Consider the following 21,214-nt stretch of genomic DNA (forward strand, 5'->3'; position numbering starts at 1 on the left):
GTCTGTAGAAGTTAGATGTCAGAATCATGTTGTCTGGTCTGTAGAAGTTAGATGTCAGAATCATGTTGTCTGGTCTGTAGAAGTTAGATGTCAGAATCATGTTGTCTGGTCTGTAGAAGTTAGATGTCAGAATCATGTTGTCTGGTGGTCTGTAGAAGTTAGATGTCAGTATCATGCTATCTGGTCGTCTGTAGAAGTTAGATGTCAGAATCATGCTGTCTGGTGGTCTGTAGAAGTTAGATATCAGAATCATGCTGTCTGGTGGTCTGTAGAAGTTAGATGTCAGAATCATGCTGTCTGGTGGTCTGTAGAAGTTAGATATCAGAATCATGCTGTCTGGTGGTCTGTAGAAGTTAGATGTCAGAATCATGCTGTCTGGTGGTCTGTAGAAGTTAGATGTCAGAATCATACTGTCTGGTGGTCTGTAGAAGTTAGATATCAGAATCATGCTGTCTGGTGGTCTGTTGAAGTTAGATGTCAGAATCATGCTGTCTGGTGGTCTGTAGAAGTTAGATGTCAGAATCATGTTGTCTGGTCTGTATAGAAGTTAGATGTCAGAATCATGTTGTCTGGTCTGTAGAAGTTAGATGTCAGAATCATGTTGTCTGGTCTGTAGAAGTTAGATGTCAGAATCATGCTGTCTGGTGGTCTGTAGAAGTTTGATGTCAGTATCATGCTGTCTGGTGGTCTGTAGAAGTTAGATGTCAGAATCATGTTGTCTGGTCTGTAGAAGTTAGATGTCAGAATCATGTTGTCTGGTCTGTAGAAGTTAGATGTCAGAATCATGTTGTCTGGTCTGTAGAAGTTAGATGTCAGAATCATGTTGTCTGGTGGTCTGTAGAAGTTAGATGTCAGAATCATGTTGTCTGGTCTGTATAGAAGTTAGATGTCAGAATCATGTTGTCTGGTGGTCTGTAGAAGTTAGATGTCAGTATCATGCTGTCTGGTGGTCTGTAGAAGTTAGATGTCAGAATCATGCTGTCTGGTGGTCTGTAGAAGTTAGATGTCAGAATCATGTTGTCTGGTGGTCTGTAGAAGTTAGATGTCAGAATCATGCTGTCTGGTGGTCTGTAGAAGTTATATGTCAGTATCATGCTGTCTGGTGGTCTGTAGAAGTTAGATGTCAGAATCATCTTGTCTGGTCTGTAGAAGTTAGATGTCAGAATCATGTTGTCTGGTGGTCTGTAGAAGTTAGATCATGCTGTCTGGTGGTCTGTAGAAGTTAGATCATGCTGTCTGGTGGTCTGTAGAAGTTAGATCATGCTGTCTGGTGGTCTGTAGAAGTTAGATGTCAGTATCATGTTGTCTGGTGGTCTGTAGAAGTTAGATGTCAGAATCATGTTGGCTGGTGGTCTGTAGAAGTTAGATGTTAGAATCATGCTGTCTGGTGGTCTGTATAGAAGTTAGATGTCAGAAATATAATGGGGAATGTGGTGATTATTAGATGTTATTGTGATTATTAGATTAGTTAGATGTCAGATGGAAACAAATGGAGCGTCTTAAGATGTAAGACGCGGCGATAATTTGTCGGGCCAACGGGGGCTGCTAGCCGATTCCGATGATAAATATGAATCTTTTATGTGTAGGCCTAATGTGGAAGCCAACGTAAGCGGTTGTTTTTGTGCTGCTGCAGCATAATTGTCCTGCTCTTATTATTTATTGAACAGCGTTTTGGCCTCCGCCACCATTACCCCCTGATTTATTGCTTTTAATATTTCTGCAAAAAAATATTCCAAAGCACATTAAGCCATTAAGGACTGGAATGCAGCTGTGCCATCATTAGCTTTTAACCATCTTAAACCATTGTTTTAAACGTATAGCTGTTGAAAAATAGCAGATATAGGCCGATCTGCTATTTTTGAAAAGTTGTGAAAATGTGTGCAATTCTTGGAATCCATATTATTTCACAGCAAAACGTTTTTAACTCATATCTTTGCTTCTGGGAGAGGGGGGTCGGCAGCCAAATACATAATATTTGAAGTCGTTTGAGAAAAAGTGGAGTCGTTTGGAGTCGTTTGAGAAAAAGTTTGAGAACCACTGATATGGAAGCACAAGGTTTTTCAGAAATCTGGTCTCAGTCCTAAATGTGTTAATCTCTCGGGTTGCGTTTGGACAACTATTACATTCACGTCGTTTTTTTGGACTAGAACTGTGTGTGGGTGTTTGGTTGGTGATGTATCGCCGCTGTGATCCAAACTATTGCTTGTGTAAACAAATGCACGGCAGGGTGGGCGATAGAGTATTGACGCTGAGTGGATGACATCAATAACCTCCGCTACGCTATAACGAGCCCACTGCACACATTTGTTTTTCTCCCTGTTGTCATAAATAATAAATATGCAGATGCGGGGAGTTCAACAGGTGGATGCAATCATCATCACGTTGATGCATGTTCCTTTACTCACTGCTGCTGCCTTGCCTATGACTGTTGATCTGATGACATTTAAAACTCCAAAGCTGCCAGCATCCAATTGTTTGTTTATAAGACACTTTGCACTCAGGCACGCACGCAGGCACGCGCGCACGCACGCACGCACGCACGCGCACGCACGCACGCGCACGCACGCACGCACGCACGCACGCACGCACGCACGCACGCACGCACGCACGCACGACAGAGAGAGGAAGGCTCTGTTCCAGCCTGTTTAGATTTTAGTTTTAGTCTAGTTTTAGTCGACTAAATCTGCAGTTGATTTAGTCGACTAAAATGTATTTTCGCAAGTCGTAATGGCTGATTTTACACATGCTGAAAATAGCAGATCTGCTATTTTCAGCAATCAGCCTGCAACACTGTGCAAAAAAGTATGGAATACGGATGTGTATATTACAGGAAACTCCCGTTAAACTTTCCAACAACATGATTCTGACATCTAACTTCTACAATTCTCGAATTGTACCATCACACCTGTATATTACCGTATATTAACTGTATATGCCCGCTAAACTTGAGGTTTACGGGCAAAATACAGTGCCAATAGCCCGTTAACTCCTCTTTTCACGCAGTGCAACCAAGTGTAAAATGACTTGGATCTCTTGTCCACTAGTCCCTTCCTATAACATTTTAGTCTAGTTTTTATTGGTTGACAAAATTGTCAATATATTTAGTCTTAGTTTTAATCATCATAGCTTATAGTTTTCATTTAGTTTCCATTTAGGTTTGTCAGTGAAAAAAGGTAGTCGACAAACATTTTTCGTCATAGTATTAGTGGACAAAATCAGCACTGATATGAGTTCCAGCGCCCAGCAGATCAAGGCATGCCAGAAGTAGTTCTTGAGGGAGAAGCGGACATGAATATTTTTTCTTCACCAGCTCTTACAGCCGATCCAACAATTCAAATTCACAGACACACACAAGAAGCCTGTTTAACGGACGTCCAGGCTATCGCTGCGCTGATTGCTGTTGGTGTTAACTGACTACACAACGTCGTACAACACAATCCGAAAGTTTAAATTAAATGAACAGAGGAAGTAAGAAGGACAGAGGAACAGAGGGAGAGAGGAAGCACAGAGGAAGTAATTGATGTGTATGTAGCTCTTCATCCTATCTCTGTAAATGAATGTTTCAGCCTCGTCTGAGATCAATTCTGACGCAGACTCCTCAAAAAGACTTCATAAACACAAACTCCACTGGCTTCCCATCAAATACACTACAAGATCCTCCTCCATACATTCAAAGCCATTCATAACCTCCCCCCCCCCCCCCCCCCCCCATACCTGTCTGACCTTGTCCATGTCAACATTCCCACCCGGTCTCTTAGGTCTGCCTCCTCCATCACTCTGAAAGTTCTCCCAGCCCGTCTGTCCACCATGGGGTCAAGAGCCTTCAGCCGCTCTGCCCCTCACCTCTGGAACTCCCTCCCCCCTGATGCTCTGCCCCCCACCTCTGGAGTCTGGAACTCCCTTCCCCATGATATTAGAAACATGGACTATATCACCATTTTCCAAACTCACCTCAAAACCCACCTATTTAGGCAGGCATATGGCTTTTAACTGTGTTTGTATAACCTGTTTTAACCTGTTGTACGGTGACCTTGAGTGCCCTGAAAGGCGCGTTATAAATAAAATGTATTATTATTTATTATTATTATTAAACATCATCCTCTTTCATGCCAGCTAATATACCATTAAAGATAAGACTTCATAAACATCATCCTCTTTCATGGCAGCTCATACCATTACAAATAAGACTTCATAAACATCATCCTCTTTCATGGCAGCTCATACCATTACAAATAAGACTTCATAAACAGCATCCTCTTTCATGGCAGCTCACATAGGCTATACCATTAAAGATAAGAACTAGAAGAGATAGAAAGGGACTCATTCTAGTTTCTGTGCATCATGGAGAGTTCTTGTCTGCATTTAAAACACATTGACTGCTACCATTGTTTCAGTCTCTGTCCATTCATGTGCCTTAACACTAGCATGTCTAAGCAGTCAATCTGACCGATTTTGAGATTTTGAAGTGGATTTTCTTTGCCCATGAAGTTATGAGAAAGTTCCCCTTCCATGGCTTTTCCTAAATATTCGATTCAAATCATCTGTTTTTTTCCCCCCATCTGAAACGTTTTGTAAATATGATTTTAGACATACTTATACCTAGTAGGTCTTAAATCTTGTTTTGATTATAATCGGAATCTGGGATTAGAATCCGAGAATAAAAGGGTGTTATGATTTCAGCTATCGTTGAAGGCAACAAGGGGAGGAACCTTTTTTACTGACGGACCAACCACTTCCGGTTTATCTCCTAGAGTCTAGGAGATTAACCGGAAGTGGTTGACCTAGAGACACTGATAGACGGTACTATAGCGCAATATCAAACTGAGTCAGTCATACTGAGTCAATCAATCTAGCATACTCCACCTGAGTATGCTAGAATGAAACCATGTTTTAATTAATCTGAACAGTCTTCTAATCAGCTCTTCGGTGAGTTGTATAACTCTATTAATAATTACCTGCTGTTTATCAAAACACAATGAATAAATATGAACACAGAAAACACACAACGCACGGTTAACAAGGGATTCAGTCAAGTGTGAAATTACATTAGCTTGTTGTTGTTTCTAAATATCTGGAGATCACAGCTTCTTGGAGATTAACCCATTCAACCTACGAAAGCATCTCACGTTAGATTTTAACCACAATGTTTTGAGATGGGGTTCTGCGGCCAAATACATATCATCAAGAGTCGACCTCGGTTCTTATGGGTTAAACTTCCACTTCATTCTGGCAAACACATTCAGACACATGCAGCCATGAACACGCACGCACGCACGCACGCACGCACGCACGCACACACACACACACACACACACACACACACACACACACACACACACACACACACACACACACACACACACACACACACACACAAAGGAAATGAAAGCATGCAGCCACAGGGCAGGAGAGATTGAACGAGGGAGTAAACAAGGAAGAGAAAACTCATCATGGTACTGAGAAAAAAAGAAAGGCAGGGTATGCACACACACATCACGCACATGTGCACACAAATATGCACACACACACATCACGCACATGTGCACACACATATGTGACCAGATTTGACTGAGAGCCTGCCATCGCGCAAATTCCAGCTTTTCACCAGAGAAAAACTTTTTTTTTATTTTGTATTTTTCCAAAATGAGTTAATAGCACAGGCAGACTCTTCACATAGTAGAGCATGTCTGAAATAAGTGTCAGAGCTAAAATGGACATGTGAAATAAATGCTTAGAAATGTAGCTAGGTGTAATGTTAGAGACCACAGAAGTGAACCTTTCAAGCCTGTTTTCTCAACTCACTGTTTTCTGCAAGACATTACTCTATAAGCCATATCTCCAAAATAACTGGTGGGTCAAACTGAACAACCAATATGTCAATTTGAAGCTATGATTCCCTGCTTTCATATGACATAAAAAACTTAAAAAATTCAATACAGTCCCTCAGTCAAATTTGTCACATATGCACTGTACATCTTTCTAGCACTCTGTGGTTGTCACATTATACTATAGGTTGAAGACACCTAATTGAGAAATCGGAAGAGCGCGTAGCTAATATTCACGCCAACATACTTTAGGACTACAGAGTGTATTTTATAAACTTTATTATTAATTCATCGGTTTCAACAAACAACATTTAGTTAACACATCTATAAATGGCTTATCTGCACAGACTGCCTGGTTTTAGATAAGTATGGTAACAGATTAATTGAGCTATTAAAGACAGTGAAAAGTGTCCATCATAACCAATTATAAGTAGTCTTAATGGACAGATGTTAGTGTCAGGTATGGCTTGTTTATGCGTTGGCATAATGGCATAGTGGCATAGATTTTAAACCTGAAATAGATATAGAAACACAAGAATATACATTGTTACATTCCCATAATACGTTCTAATCATTTGTATTAAACAGAGATAGCAGGCAGAGTATAAACAGTAATTACCAGTTCCCCATCCGGATCTCTCTCTTCTCCGTTTGGAGAGGTATGGATTCTTGGTTGATGGTTACAGAATCTGACTTACTAGAGTCATCGCAAGGCCTTTTAAAAACCTCTGTTTAGTGGGACCTACCCTGCGGGCAGGGCTTAAACCAGCTAACCATCATTGGCTGCTGAGCACATGGTAACAGCCTTTCCTGTGCCAACCTTACTATTGGTTAAAAGACCAGGAAGTATTACCACTACATGTGCTAGGCTGTCTTTGAGAAGCATGCTGGCTAGTAGAAGCTCTTATCAGAGCACCCCCGCTGTGCCTCTCTGGCCTGCTTCCTTTATGGCAGTTCGTGAGGAAAGAGATTTCAACTCCCTCACAGCCCTTTGTCTGACTACTCCAAGACTATAAGTTCAACCCATGACATTACTGCTACATTACAATAATCATACATTCAATGGATAATTGATAACTTGAGGAGTTTTAGTAGACAATTATTGGTACACACAATAGTTATAAGCACTGACATTCTCTTTCACCTGAGAGGGAGACGGAGGTGTCACATTTCACACCTTCCTGTTAGCAATGCCTGCTTTGGGGTGAAAGGCTCTCTGACAATTGGCCATCACTCCCATAGTTATAGCACTAAGAATTATTGAAGTTTATACAGTGCATATTTATTAATAGAAACCAAACGCTGATTACTATATCCAGCGGAACACCTCCCGCCAAAACTATTCTATAACTTATAGAGTGGTTTTCCGATATCCGTTATGCCGGTTTGGTTCAACACATTGATTATCTGTGCCGAAGTAGGATTCGATAAACACAAAATTAGTAAGTAAGTAAGTAAGTACATTTTATTTATAGAGCACTTTTCAAAACAGTGTTACAAAGTGCTGTACAACAAGGTAAAACAATGAAATGCAAATAAAACAAGTAGAGATACATCAACAATAAGAGGTAAAACATTAAAAAGCAAATAAATCAAGTAAAAATACATCATAAAATAAAGTGCTGACGAAATAAAAACGTTTTTAGCAAGTTCTTAAAACCGTCGACAGACTCTGCATTCTTTAATACAAAGGGCAGGGCATTCCACAAAGTGGGGGCAACCACTGCAAATGCACGGTCACCCTTTGTTTTGAGCCTAGTTGCTGGAATGGACAGAAGGCCTTTGTCAGAGGACCTGAGTGAACGTGTATTTGGTTTTGAATGCAGTAGTTCAGAAATGTAAAGTGGAGCCAATCCGTGTAATGCCTTATAAGTTATTAAGAGAATTTTGAAATTAATCCTGGATTTGACTGGCAACCAATGGAGTGCAGCAAGCACGGGAGTGATGTGAGATCTGCGGTGTGTGTTTGTGAGAATCCTGGCAGCTGTATTCTGTACTAGTTGAAGTTTATGGATTGAGGAGGAACTGAGGGTAGTGTAGAGACCGTTACAATAGTCGAGGCGGGAGGAGATGAAAGCATGAATGATTTTTTCTAAGTCTTGGGGAGTGAGGACTGGTTTGATTTTTGAGATGTTACGAAGGTGAAAGAAACAAGACTGGGTGACCTTTTTAACATGGGATTCCAGGTTCATGCGGTTGTCGAAGAGGACACCCAGATTTCTAGCGGAATCGCTTATGTTGGATGCCAGAGCGCCTAGGGAGAGCCGTACGGCATTGGAGATGCTTTCAGGGCCTATGATTAAGATCTCTGTTTTGTTGGAATTTAGCTGGAGGAAGTTTTGGGCCATCCAATTATTGATTGCTGAGAGACAATCACGTAAGGTAGATAGTTTATCAATGTCTTTTTGCTTGAAAGAAAAATAAAGCTGGGTGTCATCGGCGTAGCAATGATAGGCAACGCCTTCGAAACTATTTATCAGAGCACCAAGGGGTAGCATATAAAGTGAAAAAAGAACTGGACCCAGAATAGAACCCTGGGGTACCCCACATGTCAAGGGGGTGGAGGACGAGACATAACTATCAACGGCGACAGCGACGCTTCTCCCAGATAAATAGGAGGAGAACCAGTTTAAGGCCAGACCACTTAAACCCACCCACTGATGGAGCCTCTGGAGGAGGATGGAGTGGTCTATTGTATCGAACGCCGCAGTTAAATCCAGCAATAGTAGTACTGTACATTCACTGACATCAGACTTCATAATAATGTCATTTGAGACTCTAATCAGTGCAGTTTCAGTACTGTGTTTCTGGCGGAAACCAGACTGAAATGTATCGAGGATGTTATTATGGTCGAGATGATGAACTAGTTGGTTGCAGACAACCTTTTCCAAGACCTTGGAGATGAATGGGAGTTTAGAGATGGGCCTGTAGTTACTGTGGATTAGAGGGTCGAGGTTTGGTTTTTTCAGGAGGGGTTGGATGATTGCATGCTTAAAGTTATCGGGTACACAGCCAGAGGAGATAGAGCTGTTGATAATGGACAAAATATAGGGACTTAGGCTGTTAACAACTGATTTTAGAAGTGTGGTGGGGATAATGTCAACAGGACTAGAGGAGGGGTGCATGTGTGAGACAATAGGTAGTAGGTAAATTATAATTATTTACAACATAACATGCCTTGAACTGACTGTCACGAAGAATTATAAGATTGTTCTTTGTTTTATCTTTTGGTGTTCTTCAGAATGAGTCACTTATTTTAAGGTTTCTGTTTTGTTTCCTTGTAATTGTAATTCTGTTTTAATTTGATTCCACTTTGTTCGAACAAATACATTGACTTGTGATTATCTTTGTGGATCACTATTTTAATTTGTTACTTACTTGTTATTTATCTAACCCATACTGTTAAATAAAGTCAACCTGTTAAGATTATTACTTTTTAGTGTGTTTAGTAACTCATGTGTAATTTAGCATGGCACTTCAATTTGGTCACCTTAAAGTTTTTTTAGGCAATGATTTCAAACTGGCCTGCAAACTTAACTTGATTTGCTCTTGGTTTAGGCAAATGTTTTTCAAATTGTTCTCTTCCCACCGTAACTGTATTGGGATAAAGAGGATTTTGACCCTTAATCAATTTGAACAATATTAAATGACACAGAAGGTCATCACATTTCAGAAACTAATACTAAACACTTTATGACCCTGTCAATGACAGGCTGTTGTCAGTTTGTGTGTGTGGCAACTAGGTGTCACAATTCACACTTCCCATCCAGGCTTTTCCCTTGACTGGAAAGGAAGAGAGGTTAACATTTTATACCACACATTAATTTACCCTCAGACTTATGAGTTACTTTTTACTTTCTGGTTTGTACTCGTCAAACGGGGAATTTTCTTGGTACCTGTTAATTTTGTTAAACAAATCACACAACTGTTTAAAAACACAACACAGATTTCCCATTGTCTCTTACTGACATTTTGCAATGGGTCCCACTTCGTTTTGCTGAGTCATTTTGTCAGCCTGGAGGCCCCCCTCCCTGTGTGTGTGTGTGTGTGTGTGTGTGTGTGTGTGTGTGTGTGTGTGTGTGTGTGTGTGTGTGTGTGTGCGCATTCGGAGGACTTCCTGCCTTGCGCTTCTTCCATTTGCTGGAGGGGGGTGGGGGTTGTTGTGTGTGCGCGTGTGTGCGCGTGCGCGCTCCCCCAACTGTCACCATTCCTTTGCGGGAGCTATCTTTTGGCTCGGAGCAATGCAGGAGGGGCGTGTGTGTGCGTGTGTGCTCCCCGATTGTCAACATTCTTCCTGGCGGCCATCTTTTTGGGCCTGCATTTGTTGGGGGGGGGGGGGGGGGGGGGGGGGGGGGGGGGGGGGGGGGGGGGGGGGGGGGGGGGGGGGGGGGGGGGGGGGGCTGGTGTGCGCATGCGTCATTCATGACGTAATTTGCATTCACTGCATTTTTTCATTTTAACTTTCTTCATGCTCTCTTCAACGTCCAGGCTTCTTGGTGCCGTTGGACTTGTGATAGAGAGCGCTTTGCACAGCCGTCCCCAGTTTCCACGCTCACCACCTTTACCCTCGCCGGACGGGAGGTGATTCGTTCTGGTGGGCGCTGTCGTAGTGTGCATGGGTCTCGCCTTGGTGGAGGACGGTTTCGTCTCACCTAGGTCTGCCGATTTGATGTCCTCTCGCCCTCGCGAGGTGAGGGATTGCTGTGGCGTGTGCTGTGTCTCGTTTCCCACGTCGGACACTGGGCCGCGTGCCGCGTCCAGCCGCTCCTTGGTGACTGTTCTCTGCACGGCTGTTGAGGGTGCCCGGTCGATGTCCACTGCGTGGTCCCCGCAGATTTCCTGCTGCTCTGGCGTCGTGTTGGGAGCCTGGATCTTTTGTGTTAGTTGTATTGACCCTATTTGGGCTATTTCAAGAGCGGCCTGCAGGTTAAGCCTGTCTCTTGCCAGAATAAGCTTTTTATAGTCGGAAAGCATTTGGATCGATCTTTTCGGACTTATGAGGGATTTATTGTCTTGTAATATTGAATTCAAAACATTGAGAGCTTCCTCTAACTCTGTTAATGCCATTGGCCCGGCACAAAGCAATTTGTTCGCTTTGTCAGTTAACTGGGCCCACTCTGGCTGTAACTTTGACCACACTGCAGTCGTCAGCGACTGTCTCATGTTGTGGAAATTATTTGTGCAGACATTAAACGCATTGTCCGCTTCCAAAGCATATTGTGTCATTAAATTAGTCTCTTTCAGTTCCTCTGAATAGTTGGATAATTTCCCGTAAGCTATTTTGAGTCTAATAAATGCGTCCGCTTTTGCGGTGTTGGGAGATTTTTGTGACTTATTTTACACTCAGTAGCTAATTTTTCGAATATTGATTGCGCCTCATTGCTTCTAACCTTTAACTCGTTGATTAAAGGAGCATTCAGTGATTTGGGTGATTTGGAAAACCACCCAGTCCGCCCCGGTAACAAAATGTGCACATGCACGCTCTACAGTGGGGGGAAGTGCAACAGGCCAACAGCATGTGCACCAAGGCCCGCCCCCACTCGATCATGATTGGAGGAAGGCCCCTCTCATCCTGATTGGATGACGGTTTTGCCACCCGCCACCAAAACTGAAACTAGGGTTTGTTGACCCCAGGGGCTCACTGGGGACAGGGAGGAACTCCTTATATGGTCAGCACACTCTATAGTAGGGAGGATTATCCAGAAAAAGAAGAAAAAATAAGTGATATTTGAATTAAGTAAAATCACTGAATGCTCCTTTAATATATTAGCCATCTTTACCTCACCTATCAAATTATTTTAATCTTTGGGATTTTAGCAAGTGCCAAATATTATCACGGTTTTATAGTTTTATAGCTTCGACACAGGGAATTTAGCCAGTTGTAAAGTCGTAAAGAGGGAAAACACTTACCAAAACAGAGAGCAAGAGAACTTGCATCCAAAAACACTCTTGATCCTACTCACTCCTTGCTAGCCAGCTGCAGTCGATATAAATTGATGAGGAGAAACACCTGATTCCCTACTAGCTTGTCAGTCGAAATAGCAGGGAAAAGTAACATGGATGATTGTGTTTCTATTATGTAGGTTACAGTTATGAATTGATACTATTAAAAATATATATATTTTTTTGTAATCAGACTGTTTATTCATCTCATGCAATATTTGTATTTTGTCATTTATCAATACACATTTGAAAAAGTAAATTGGATGGTTTTGTTTTGAATGTTTTGATGTTTCCGTGCAGGATGCTCAAGATGAAATGCTTAATAAAGGGTTAATATGCATTAATCTGAAAGGAAACATTTAGTACACGACCAGTTTCACAAATATACTTTGAAGGAAGCGGATCTGATTTGATTTCATTGCTGAGCAAAAAAATGTCCTAAATCAAATTTTATGGGATTTTGGTGTTTTGGATATGAAGGGGTTAATATCTAAAAATACATCAATATTAAATATGATGCACTGTACACATCCACTGTCATGTATAAACACTGTAGAAAGCAAATTTGATACATTTAGATCAAGCATTTTGCATGACATACCATAAAACTCTTGTGGGTTGATTTTTACTGTTTCGGGCATTAAGGGGTTAATAACAAAAATTGCCAAAAGGATATCACTGGGCACCCTCTTGAATTATTAAGAGGGGACCCCAAGCTACAAGAATCAGTTGAGAAAAAAACTTTTACTGACGAAACCAGGTTCAGCCAAAAATCAGCCTTTGGCTCCTGGACTAGTAGGGACAGGAGCACACTCTCCATTAGGTCCATTTTCCTCAGCACTCTGAGAAAATACAGTCTCTGTTGACCTTTTTTCTGGAGCGCAGTGGTGTTTTCCAGGTCATGTTGTCCGCAATGTTCATGCCCAGGAACCTGAAGTCTGAGACCCTTTCCACCTCCTCTCCCTTGATGTAGATAGGCTGGATATGCAGAATATTCTTCCTCCTGAAGTCAACTATCAGCTCCTTGGTCTTGGAGGTGTTGAGAAGGAGGTTGTTCATCTCACACCATTCTGACAGCGCTTGCACCTCTTCCCTATACGCAGTTTCATCCCAAGATCCAAGATTTAAAGATGATATTTTAAAACTACTCATGGCCATACAAAAGACATTAAGAAAAAATTACCTTTCTTCAGCCACTCATTACTATTTTTCTTATCCATTATGTAATTGTGTCTTTTTGGGGGCGACTGTGGCTCAAGAGGTAGAGCAGGTCGTCCAATGATCCATGGGTCGGCGGTTCGAATCCCGGCTCCTCCTGTCTACATGTCGAAGTGTCCTTGGGCAAGACACTGAACCCCAAATTGCTCCCGATGTGCTGGCTGGTACCTTGCATGGCTTCCGCCGCAATCGGTGTATGAATGTGTGTGTGAATGGGTGAATGTAATGCACAATCTATGTAAAGCGCCTTGGATAAAGGCGCTATATAAATGCACCATTTATCATTTATTTATCTTTTTACCCTTCGTATCAGTTTCCTGAGGTGAAACACCTCTGGATCTAGAAAACCTTCCTCTCCGCCTTTTCTCATTAGCCACCTTACAAGAGTGTACAATAGAGCTCTGTTTGGGAAATAATCTTCCAGCTTTACACTTCTTTGCCCTTTAGTTTTTTCCAAAAAGCTGCGTATTTTCTCAAGAGTATAGCCATTCGTCATTTGACCATCAGGCAATGATGATGAGTCCGACAGCTCTCTTTGGGCCGATTCATACTCCTATTTTACCGCTGTTTCGGCGCTGTAGTGCCGAAATGATTTCGGCTCATCAGAAATTTTCAGTAGCACCGAAGAGCCGACTTTAGGACGGTACCCGCCCCCCCGAACCTCAAATGACGTCACATTGTAGGCTTTACAGAGCCGAACCGACTTTTATTCGGCTCTAAAATAGGAGTATGAATCGGCCCTTTCACTGTCAGTTTCAGACCAATATAAATCACTTTCTAGCTCTGGTTCATTTGTGGGCACTTTTTCTGGCACTGCTTCTTTTGTGAGCATTTTCTTAGACTTTTCTCCATTTGACTGATTTTTTTGTTTTCTTTCTTTTTGTGCTAGCCGGCACCTTGAAAATTGTCTCAACTTCCCCTACTGTGCTCTGACTCTGACTGTTCCACCTCAGAGTCGAGCTCATTTGTTTGATTCTCTCTCTCTACACTGCTCTGCCTCACATCCTCTGTCACACCAGAGGTAGAGGCACGCTCAGTATCCTGCTGTACTTTTGTATCAGGCTGGCCTGGGGGGATAGGGACTGAAAGCCCCTCCTCCCCCTCTTCTCTTTCACTGTCTGGCTGCGCTTCTCCCTCTGTGCCTGTTTCTGCAATCTGTTCCTCCGAGCGCTCAGGCTCTGCCTCTTGCTGCGCTCTTTCTGGGCAGCTACGCACCAGGTGGCCCACAGACCCACACCCAAAACACTTCATATTTGCTGTTGTTGCAAAGATATTGTAATCAAAGCCCTCTACTTTGAATTGTATTACGACATTCAGTTCATCCTTTTCTTTGTGTAAAATCATGTACATTTGCCTCCTAAAAGACATAGCCTAACATGTTTCAAAGCAGCTGATTTGCAACCCGACGGCATTGCTTTCATTGCTGATACAATCTTTCCATGACGTGCCAATTCTCTCTCCAATAAAACATTGATAATGAACGGCAGCACGTTAGACAAAATTATTTTCTTGGCTGGACTGACCAACGGAAAAACTGTCACATGGGTGTTCCTCAGAACGAGTCCATTCTCAACAACAGTGTTTACTTTATCAATCAAGTTCACAAAGATTACAACAGTGCTGTTCATTCTGGACGCTGCCTTCACACTTCCACATCTAACCACCTCTCCCTTGGCCAAAAACACTCCTCTACAGAGTATTCTGCGCCTATGGGCACTTTCCCGTAGACATCAAAGTGTCTACGGGAGAGTGGAACATTTCTCGCCACCTCTGCGTCATTGCCGCTGCTGCCGTCGCCGGCCATGACAAACAGCCACCCGCTGGCTGCTGCCGTTCGGCGCGGCGATCAAAACCCCTGTGAGTGTAACAGTGCTTAGGGGGAGAGAGAGAGGTTGCCATTTCTAACATTTGGCATTAGTTGGGAAGAACCATTGCATTGATTTCTGCCTATGCTTCTATCAATGATGCCCTGGTATCAACCAAACCATGTTTTTATATCTCACAGGTGGTCTGTCTGGTTCTGGCTGTGTGTTTCGATGCAGGGTGGGATGGCAGCGAGTGTGGAATCGCCTTCGCGTTTGAGTATAAGGACTCGCTGTGATTGGCCAGTATAGCCACCTTGAGTGGCGGTCAGGACCAACGCAAGAGCGTTGGTCAGGAGTTACTATTCTGTGCCGATCGGGTCACAACTCCATGTCCACTAAGCGAACTTTGCAACATACGACACTGTTGAACGGTCTAAACCGTAACTTTGAATTTACTTGCGGCATGGCACAGTGACCATCATCATTTTTAGACCATGGCAGAGGTCATGGATTTCACAATGCCACGCCAGACTTCCCGGTCCTTCATTACCATCCCCAGTTCCTACTTACTGATGCATGTGTCCCTAGCGATGACATCAGGGGACAACCGTTTTGAGTTTTCTACCTCTGGTCTGCTTTGAGGCAGGATTCCAGAGAAGAAGGGAATATATAACCTCATGATCAGCTCTGTATATCAGTGGCTGGCAAACTGTGTTCTTCTGGATCGAACTAATGAAGAAACACGGGGAAGGTTGCCGTATATTAAAGAAGTCGATGGGTGGCTCTTCCAAGAGAGATTTTGCGCTCTTATTAGAAGGCGGGTGTAAGTGCCATCCAGCTGTTTCTCTCATTTATTTGAAAGTGCATGTCCATGCATGTATCGGAGCCATAGAGTAGAATCGGCTCAACGGTCGTCCTCAATATTTTTATGTTGAACCTCTTACTAAGATGGGATGACCAGATCTTATGCATGTCATTGCAGGCTGACCCTTCCTAGTTTGAAAGTCCTTTTGGGAAAGTAACCCAAATACTTGACCATAATAATGATGAAAGCTGTAAATGCAGGATCTGTAGGAAGGAATGCACCAAAATATAATAGATACAATGAGGCAAGTAAATGGAGTCAAACGTATACATACAGTACATGATATGATAAATGTAACCTATGCTGTCTCCTTAACGGTTTTGCTGCTCCTGGCAGAACGTTCCGTCATAAGGAATCCAACCAGCAACTGCTTCTGGCGTAATGTTCCGTCTGATAAGCTTTATTATTGATGTCAAACCGGATAGCTGATTTCTATTTTTGTATTATTATCTTGGCTGGGCCATTCCTTCTTTAGCGATCCTAGACCGGATTGCGCAACCACGCTGCCGTCCACCTCCCATTATACAGGCTGACTAAAAAGCTGAATAACTCGAAATCTATGGAGCTCTCCATGGTTTGGATAAACTGCGCGATGTTCGGAGGTCTTTGTTGATTAACCGGTGGTTTAGATGGAAACATTGGCGCTTTCTAGAGCAAGGATGGCTTCATTTTAGCTCGCTAGCATTGACGCTATTTATTTAGCATGATGATGGACAGGATGTCAGTACAGCGTGTGCTACATTGAAATCGGCTCGGCAGTCTGCGGTTGGCTCTGCGTCCAGTAGGAGGCAGTATATGGGTTAAATGCCCTACAAATAGCCCACAGCTGACACAAGAATAAACTAAAGAATAAACTAAAGAATAAAGTATTAAGATACAGGAAAAAAAATTACCGAACAACTAGGAGCAGCGACCAGCCATTGGATTCTACGGCGCTCGGGGAGACATTTGTGGTTAAGAGTCTTGCTCACATCCACACTTGGCTGACCTGGTCTGGAATCGTACCGGCACAGCCAGGACCTCTGGCTCCCCAGGTGGTCTCACTAACCACTCAGCTATGGGACAACCAGGACCTCTGGCTCCCCAGGCGGGCTCACTAACCACTCAGCTATGGGACAACCAGGACCTCTGGCTCCCCAGGTGGTCTCACTAACCACTCAGCTATGGGACAACCAGGACCTCAGGCTCCCCAGGCAGGCTCACTAACCACTCAGCTATGGGACAACCAGGACCTCTGGCTCCCCAGGCGGGTTCACTATGGGACAACCAGGACCTCTGGCTCCCCAGGCGAGTTCACTATGAGACAACCAGGACCTCTGGCTCCCCAGGCGGGTTCACTATGGGACAACCAGGACCTCTGGCCCCCCAGGCGGGTTCACTAACCACTCAGCTATGGCCACTCACAGTAACCTCCAGGCCAATAGATAAGACACAATGTGACCATCTGGACTAAAACAATATTGCCTCCAGGCAACACAAGAACAGGATACTAAAGCAGATTAAGGAGTCAACAAAGATTGACACGGCTAAATGATGGACAGTAATGTTGATTTAAACAGAATTCCATGACAGAGCTAGACAGAGAGCTTTGCCTTGTGGCTCAGCTCTCTTTTCGAGAGAGGGCACAGCGACTGAAATACCGCCCCTGCCGCTCCGATTCTCCGGCTGATCTGCATCACAGACCTTATAAATGTAGTGTGTGTGTGTGTGTGTGTGTGTGTGTGTGTGTGTGTGTGTGTGTGTGTGTGCGTGTGCGTGTGTGCGTGCGTGTCTCACCCCTACAGGCCTTCTCGGGGAACTCCAATTCAGAGAGTGCCGTCCGCCATGAGCTACGGCGCCCCCTGGTGGCTCGCTTCCTCAGGCTGATCCCTCTGGACTGGAGTGAGGAGGGCCGGATCGGACTGAGAGTAGAGTTCTATGGATGTTACTACTGTAAGTGTAGTACACGCTGTCTGTCTGTCTGTCTGTCTGTCTGTCTGTCTGTCTGTCTGTCTGTCTGTCTCTCTCTCTCTCTCTCTCTCTGTAAACTCAGTGAACTGACTCTTCCAGCCTCTTCAACTACCGTCCTATTAAAAGCTGCCAAATTGATTTTGATAAGAATTTTCAATTAAGGCTCCGGATAAATTACTGGTGTCGCGACACACTTGAGTCTTTCATTCAAGGAACGCAATTACCATACCAGTGTGGGTAGAGCGTATATGATTACGTTGTTTGTGTGTGTGTGTGTGTGTGTGTGTGTGTGTGTGTGTGTGTGTGTGTGTGTGTGTGTGTGTGTGTGTGTGCGAATGTGCATGTTGTTATTTGACCATCTGTGTGTATGCGTGCACTGCATGCTTAAGTAATAACTTGTGGTTTTCAGATTAGCATATTTCAGCTAAGGGTCATTGGCAACCCTGAACCGTCGTAACTGAGATACTGAGGGCTCCCATGTGACAGATGCTTTTTGAGTGCTACCCTAAAACATGATCATCAGGTATTATTGGGTGGTGATGGGCGGTGATCCACTTGAACTGAAGCCACACCCACAGCTGTTGTGTATGATAAAGGGGGAGGGGTTAGGGGAGGGGATGATATTGTGATGTAGGCCTATCACTGTTTTTTTCATTGGCACGTTTGACTTTCAAGGTTTCAGCCTCCAGGAAGAAAGCCTAAACAAAAAGGGAAGGCATCATTGCACATTCAACCACACCAAGGGGTCTAATGAAGTACTGTCACCTCATAAACACTCCATCTTTAAAGAAAATAAAACGCTCACACGCTGAGGGCTCTGATGCGACGGATGCTTTTTATTCCACCAGAATGATCTGTTGTGACGTTTTGGCTCTGGTTCACATGCACCAAAAGTACACCAAAATAATCTGTTTTGAAAGATTAGTAAAAAATGTTTTTTTCTTTACTAATCCTTCAATAAGGTGTCAATTGGGTATGGCAAGCAACGGCAGCCGCCATATCTTGGCTCCAGGGGAAAAACTACAATAATAAAATGAAGGGACACATGGTGGAAAATGTCAAAAGGTAGGTTAAATAGGCAAATAACCCCACATAACCACAAACAAAAATCTAAATAGGCCAAAAAAGGGGGCAAATAACCGTAGCTTACCTTAGCTTAGCACCTTAGCTTTTACTGAAATGACTGCGTGCTTTTACTGAAATGACGAGGTTTCTCATTAACAGCATCAACAAAATATCCCTTGCAGTTGATAAAGAAGGCAGAAAAGTATTACATAGGGAGAGAGAGGTTGAGAGAGAGTGAGAGAGAAAGAGAGAGGTTGAGAGAAAGAGAGGTTGAGAGAGTGTGAGAAAGAGAGAGGTTGAGAGAGAGTGAGAAAGAGAGAGGTTGAGAGAGAGAGAGAGAGAGAGAGAGAGAGAGAGGTTGAGAGAGAGAGAGAGAGAGAGAGAGAGAGGTTGAGAGAGTGAGAGTGAGTGCAAAACATACACAATGTCACAAATGTAGATTTTCTAAATAACATTATTGTGCATTATTGTTATTAAAACTCATTGGCTGCCATTGACGTGATGTAGTGTAGTTTTAGTCGACTTGAGATAAGATGTTAGACTAAATCTACAGTTGATTTTGTCTACAAAATTGGATTTGGATTCTTCACAGCTCTTCTCTCTCTCTCATTCCTCTTATCTCGTTGTGATTGGCTGTGATTAAAAAACTTCACAGGTTGACCCCCTCTCTCTCTCTCTCTCTCTCTCTCTCTCTCTCTCTCTCTCTCTCTCTCTCTCTCTCTCTCTCTCTCTCTCTCTCTCTCTCTCTCTCTCTCTCTCTCAGGGTCTGACGTGATCAACTTTGACGGACAGGGAGTGATCTCGTATCGTTTCAAGGTACGGCTGTTGCTATAGTGTTTGACAAGATGTCTCGTCACAGAGCAGAAATACGTAGGACAATAATTTCAGATGATGTAGATCCAACATGAAACATTTAGCAACGTCTATTCATATATGTTGTACAGTGAAGGTTGTTACATTTATGACTGTTACATTGACCTTTTTTTAACCGTTTGTCGTGCAGGTGAAGAAGATGAAGATCGTTAAGGACGTGATCTCTCTGAAGTTCAAGACGTCGGAGAGCGGCGGAGTGATCCTTCACGGAGAAGGTCAGCAGGGAGACTACATCACCCTTGAGCTGCACAAGGCCAGACTACTGCTGTCTATCAACCTGGGTGAGGAGCACACGCACACACACACACGAACGCACGTGCGCACACACACTACATCACGCTGGAACTGCACAAGGCCAGACCTGGGTGAGGAGCGCACGCACGCACGCACACACACACACACACACACACACACACACACTACATCACGCTGGAACTGCACAAGGCTAGACTGCTGCTGAGTATTTTTTTTTTGGCTTTCGCCTTTTTTATTTTATATTTTTTATGGAGGGACAGACAGTAGGCTGACAGGAAATGGGGAGAGAGATGGGGGAGTGACATGCAGTAAAGGCTGTCGGGATCGGGAGTCGAACCCGCGGCACACTGCCAGACTGGATTACCAGCTAAGGTGCCTGGACCATTAAGCCATGGCCCAGGCCTGCTGCTGAGTATTAACCTGGGTGAGGGGTGCGCACGCACGCACACACACACACACACTATGTAGTGTGTGTGTGTGCAAAACCGTGCATGTGTGCCTGTGTGCACACGAGCATGGCATGCACGCCACATACTACATCACGCTGAAACTGCACAAGGCTAGACTATTGCTGAGTATTAACCTGGGTGAGAGGCGGACGCACGCACGCACGCACGCATGCACGCACGCACGCACGCACACACACACACACACCATATACTGTAAAACTACGCAAATTTATCCACAGTTGATATGCAAATTTGGGTCACAATTGAGCCACAGTTGGAGATTTGCAATTTGTATTGGCAATTTGAAAAAAAAAAAGATTTCTTTTCCAACCTGGGGGGGCAGCGGACTGACCTCATGCCTCCTTCTATGCATGAGGAGTCCAAGCTGCTTCTTTTCACCTGACAGGGGAGAGTTTCCCCGGCCGGACGTAGCGCGTGGAAGGAACACGTTATTCCGACCAGTTCCTTTCCCCTCCATCAGGCGCCCGGCTGGCCAGGGGGAGGTAGTTTAGAGACCAGGATTACTGCATGTTTTTGTGAGGGTACGTACCCTAGGGGACAACATGCAAACTCCACACAGAAAGGCCCTTTCGCCAACCCCACCTCAGGTGCTGATTGACAGGCAGTGACTCCTCCCCCTCTTTCCTCATTGGTCCGTCAACAGGCAGTAACCAGCACGGCTCCATCCTAGGCCACACCTCCGTGATGACCGGCAGCCTGTTGGACGACGCCCACTGGCACTCGGTGGTGATGGAACGATACCGACGCAACGTCAACTTCACGCTCGATACGCACACACAGCACTTCAGGACCAACGGAGAGTTTGACCACCTGGACCTGGACTATGAGGTGAGTGGATCTGGACTGGGCATACGGAAGTTCCGGATCTGGACTATGAGCTGCAGTAGCCTGCGAGGCATACCATATGCAGACCGCAGCCATTATCAATCAATCAATCAATCAAAA

The 21,214-nt window shown here is 43.9% G+C and overlaps 1 protein-coding gene across 1 annotated transcript in view; it reads left to right on the forward strand.

Moving 5' to 3' along the window:
• The window catches only part of LOC306921383 (contactin-associated protein-like 2), a gene marked incomplete at both ends in the record, with an annotated part of 178,455 nt that overhangs the window by 34,794 nt on the left and 122,447 nt on the right, over nt 1-21,214 (forward strand). The window contains 4 exons of the mRNA XM_079498492.1: nt 17,441-17,588; nt 19,435-19,487; nt 19,675-19,825; nt 20,913-21,097. Of these exons, the coding sequence (XP_079354618.1) occupies nt 17,441-17,588; nt 19,435-19,487; nt 19,675-19,825; nt 20,913-21,097 (537 nt within the window). The remainder of the gene's footprint in view (nt 1-17,440; nt 17,589-19,434; nt 19,488-19,674; nt 19,826-20,912; nt 21,098-21,214) is intronic.

Source organism: Electrona antarctica (assembly GCF_951216825.1).
Source record: "Electrona antarctica genome assembly, chromosome: 4".
Classification (NCBI taxonomy): domain Eukaryota; kingdom Metazoa; phylum Chordata; class Actinopteri; order Myctophiformes; family Myctophidae; genus Electrona; species Electrona antarctica.